This window comes from Dipodomys ordii, unplaced genomic scaffold (genome assembly GCF_000151885.1).
Source record: "Dipodomys ordii isolate 6190 unplaced genomic scaffold, Dord_2.0 Scaffold6, whole genome shotgun sequence".
Classification (NCBI taxonomy): domain Eukaryota; kingdom Metazoa; phylum Chordata; class Mammalia; order Rodentia; family Heteromyidae; genus Dipodomys; species Dipodomys ordii.
This window is the reverse complement of record NW_012267222.1, coordinates 1-4016: the sequence shown is the minus strand read 5'-3', so window position 1 is coordinate 4016 and position 4016 is coordinate 1. Positions and strand designations below refer to the sequence as shown.

The window sequence follows — 4016 nt, the reverse complement described above, 5'->3', positions numbered from 1 at the left end:
TCACGGTGGCCCGAGGAGCTGTGGACCTGCTGTTCCCATGCTGGGGGGGTCGGAGGCCTGTCTGTGAGTGGCCGGGGTTGGAGCCCTTGCCATGTGCAGTGGAGAGACAGCGGAAAGCCAAGGACTGACTGAGTGCCTTGGAGGTGGCCTGCTGACCGAGAGGAGGGCCTAAGTGGTGTGAGCTCCAGGAGCAGCTGCGGGTGGGGCTGGAGAGACACCTGGAGAGAGGCTGGGAAGGGGGTGGCTCAGGGGCCAGGCTCTCCCTAGGAGCCCTCTGCCCCAGCTGCCGAGCCCCTCTCATGGGTTGGAGGCTAGCATGGGTGAGTGGAGGCCACCCCCTTCCACCCCGTCCCGGTGCTGTTCGGGAGCAGAGGTGAGAGCCTGGGGCCGGTGGGTGGCCGCCAAGGCCCTTGGGAAGGCATTGTGCCGGTGGAGGCCCCGCCACCCGCGGTGTCTCTTAGCCATGAGGCTTGTGCGGCAGCCTCGTGTGTGTCTGTCTGCAGGGTGGTGAAGGAGGAGATCTCTGAGGACAACGCCAAACTGCCCTGCTTCAATGGCCGGGTGGTGTCCTGGGTGAGTGTGGGTGACCCCATTAGACCCCAGGAGGGGGTGCCCTTCTGGAAGGAGGTGGTTGGGCTGGAGGAGAGAAGGTGAACGGGGCTGGCCACCTGCTCTTGGTGCTCTGCAGAAGTGACCTTGCTCTCCCTTCACAGCTGGTACTGGCTGAGGGCTCCCACTCGGATGTGGGGTCCCAGGGCACTGACAGCCACACGGACCTCCCCCCACCCCTCGAGCGGACAGGTGGCATCGGGGACTCCCGGCCTCCCTCCTTTCAGTAAGGACTGGGGTGGGGTGGGGAAACAGAGCTCTGTTACTCCTGGATACCTGCACCTAAGGCCATGTGGAAGGGGCTGGCCGCAGGGCTGCTTGCCGCAGCTGAGCGCCCCTCTCGTGTGGGGACACCAGCGGCCGGTTCTGCCCCGTCCCCCCCATCCTGCCCGACCCATCCCCCTCCCTCACCCCCCATCCTGCCCCACCCATCCCCCTCCCTCACCCCCCATCCTGCCCCACCCATCCCCCTCCCTCACCCCCCCATCCTGCCCTACCCGTCCCCCTCTCTCACCCCCCCATCCTGCCCCACCCGTCCCCCTCCCTCACCCCCCACCATTCTGCCCCACCCATCCCCCTCCCTCACCCCCCCATCCTGCCCCACCCATCCCCCTCCCTCACCCCCCCATCCTGCCCTACCCATCCCCCTCCCTCACCCCCCCATCCTGCCCCACCCATCCCCCTCCCTCACCCCCCATCCTGCCCTACCCATCCCCCTCCCTCACCCCCCCATCCTGCCTCACCCATCCCCCTCCCTCACCCCCCATCCTGCCCCACCCATCCCCCTCCCTCACCCCCCATCCTGCCCCACACATCCCCCTCCCTCACCCCCCCCATCCTGCCTCACTCCGCCTGTTCTTTGCACAGTCCAAATGTGGCCAGCAGCCGTGATGGGATGGATAATGAGACGGGCACCGAGTCCATGCTCAGTCATCGGCGGGAGCGAGGCCGGCGCCGGAACCGCGATGAGGGTACCGCATGCTTGGTCCCCAGGCCCAGGCCCAACCCCCTGGGAGGCCACAGAGCCCAAGTGCTGCCACCACCCCATGTCTCCCCTCAGCGGCCCGAGATCCCTGGGTGGATGCCCCGTGCCTGGTGCTGCCCCCATCCCCTTTTCCCTCACCACCCCTTAATCCCAGTTCCCCTCAGCTCCCAGACAAGCAGCAGCTTGATGCTGTGTGTTCTGAGGCTCTATGGTCAGCTCCCTCTCTGCTGTCCCACAGCGGCCCGGACCAATGGGCACCCAAGGGGGGACCGGCGGCGGGACTTGGGGCTACCCCCAGACAGCGCGTCCACTGCACTTAGCAGTGAGCTTGAGTCCAGCAGCTTCATCGACTCTGATGAGGAGGACAACACAAGCCGGTGGGCTGGGCGTGCGCGTGTGTGTACGTGTGTGTGCGTGTGTGTGTGCGCGTGCATGTAGGACTGGCTTAACATGCTCATGTCCCACTCTCGTCTGCCTGTGTGGGGTCTCAAGTACACGCCCGCGTGCCTGTTGCATGTGAGGCATGAGGGGCGCAAAGACAATGGCTCCTGTCTATCCCTCTACGGCCAGCTCTGTGGGAGAGGGCGCCGTGTGCCCCCCCCCGTCTGTGTCCCCTGCAGAAGCGGGGGCCTCCCGGGTCTGTGTCCTTGGCGCTCTGACCTCGGCCCCCTGTCCCACCAGGCTGAGCAGCTCCACCGAGCAGAGTACCTCCTCGCGGCTCATCCGGAAGCACAAGCGCCGGAGGCGGAAGCAGCGCTTGAGGCAGACAGACCGGGTTGGTGGCCGTGGTGGGGTGGGCGGGGGCCGGTGGGGCGGGGCCCGCTGCAGCCCCTCACCGGGTCCCCCCACAGGCGTCCTCCTTCAGCAGCATCACCGACTCCACCATGTCCTTGAACATCATCACTGTCACGCTCAACATGGGTGAGGCCTGTGGGCGAGCCGGGTGCGGTGGGAGTGGGCCTGGGTGGGGGTCTGCAGGGCCTGCTCACAGCCCCTCCTGCAGAGAGACACCACTTTCTGGGCATCAGCATCGTGGGCCAGAGCAATGACCGGGGCGACGGCGGCATCTACATCGGCTCCATCATGAAGGGCGGGGCTGTGGCCGCGGACGGCCGCATCGAGCCCGGAGACATGCTGCTGCAGGTGAGAGCCCTGGGTGCTGTTGGCCTGAGCTGTCCCCTCACCAGAACCTCTGACCCCCGCCCCCGACTCCTGCAGGTGAACGATGTCAACTTTGAGAACATGAGCAACGATGATGCCGTGCGGGTGCTGCGGGAGATCGTGTCCCAGACAGGGTGAGGAGGGTGGGTGTGTTGGGGGGGCGGGAGAGGGTGCTGCTGGGAGGGGCTGCCGGGGCCTCACCATGTGACCAGCCCGCCCTGCAGGCCCATCAGCCTCACAGTGGCCAAGTGCTGGGACCCAACGCCTAGGAGCTACTTCACCATCCCGAGGGGTGAGTGAGCAGGCACGGTGGGCGGGGCAGGTGGGCGGGGCAGCCGTCTGGCCCAGCCTCCTGACAGGCCTCTCTTCTCTGCTCCCGTGCTGCGTGCTGCGTGCTGCGTCTTCCCTCTCCGTCACCGTCGTCCTCGCCTGGTGGCGGCTGCCCAGCTGACCCTGTGCGGCCAATTGACCCTGCTGCCTGGCTGTCGCACACGGCCGCACTGACAGGCGCCCTGCCCCGCTACGGTACGAGCCCCTGCTCCAGTGCCGTCACCCGCACCAGCTCCTCCTCACTAACCAGCTCAGTGCCTGGCGCCCCACGTAAGTGGCAGCTTGGGAGGACCCGGCAGGAGGCAGGCTGGGGCCAGGCCTGTTCCAGGCCTGAGCCTCCATGCTCCCATCCCCGGCAGGAGGCAGGCTGGGGCGAGGCTGTTCCAGGCCTGAGCCTCCATGCTCCCATCCCCGGCAGGAGGCAGGCTGGGGCGAGGCTGTTCCAGGCCTGAGCCTCCATGCTCCCATCCCTGGCAGGAGGCAGGCTGGGGCGAGGCTGTTCCAGGCCTGAGCCTCGTGCTCCATGGCTGCTGTCGGGGCTCATGACACATGCTGTCCCCAGCTCCCTTGGAGATGTGTGCACACAGCCCAGCCCCACCTGAGTAGAGGAGTGGGGCTCAGGCAGGGTGTGCTGAGCGGGAGGAGAGAGTGGGCCTTCCTCTGCTTACCAGCCACTAACAAAACTAACAGTTCCGAGCCTGCAGCGGTGGGCGTGAGGACAGGCAGGTCTGGTGTGAGTGAGTGGGCGTGAGGACAGGCAGGCCTGGTGTGAGTGGACGTGGAGGAGGACAGGCAGGTCTGGTGTGAGTGGACATGGAGGACAGGCAGGCCTGGTGTGAGTGAGTGGACGTGGAGGAGGACAGGCAGGCCTGGTGTGAGTGGACGTGGAGGAGGACAGGCAGGCCTGGTGTGAGTGAGTGGACGTGGAGGA

General features: G+C 66.9%; 1 protein-coding gene across 1 annotated transcript; it reads left to right on the top strand.

Annotated features, from left to right (window-relative positions):
- Positions 1–316: 316 nt before the first annotated feature.
- Positions 317–3387, top strand: Dvl1 (dishevelled segment polarity protein 1; the record flags this gene model as incomplete). The annotated part of the gene is made up of 11 exons (XM_013031385.1): positions 317–390; positions 504–573; positions 714–835; positions 1477–1580; positions 1833–1971; positions 2276–2369; positions 2446–2515; positions 2598–2737; positions 2813–2889; positions 2980–3047; positions 3203–3387. Coding segments are annotated over exons 1-11 (1143 nt in total), but the record flags the coding sequence as incomplete, so codon positions are not given.
- Positions 3388–4016: the final 629 nt, after the last annotated feature.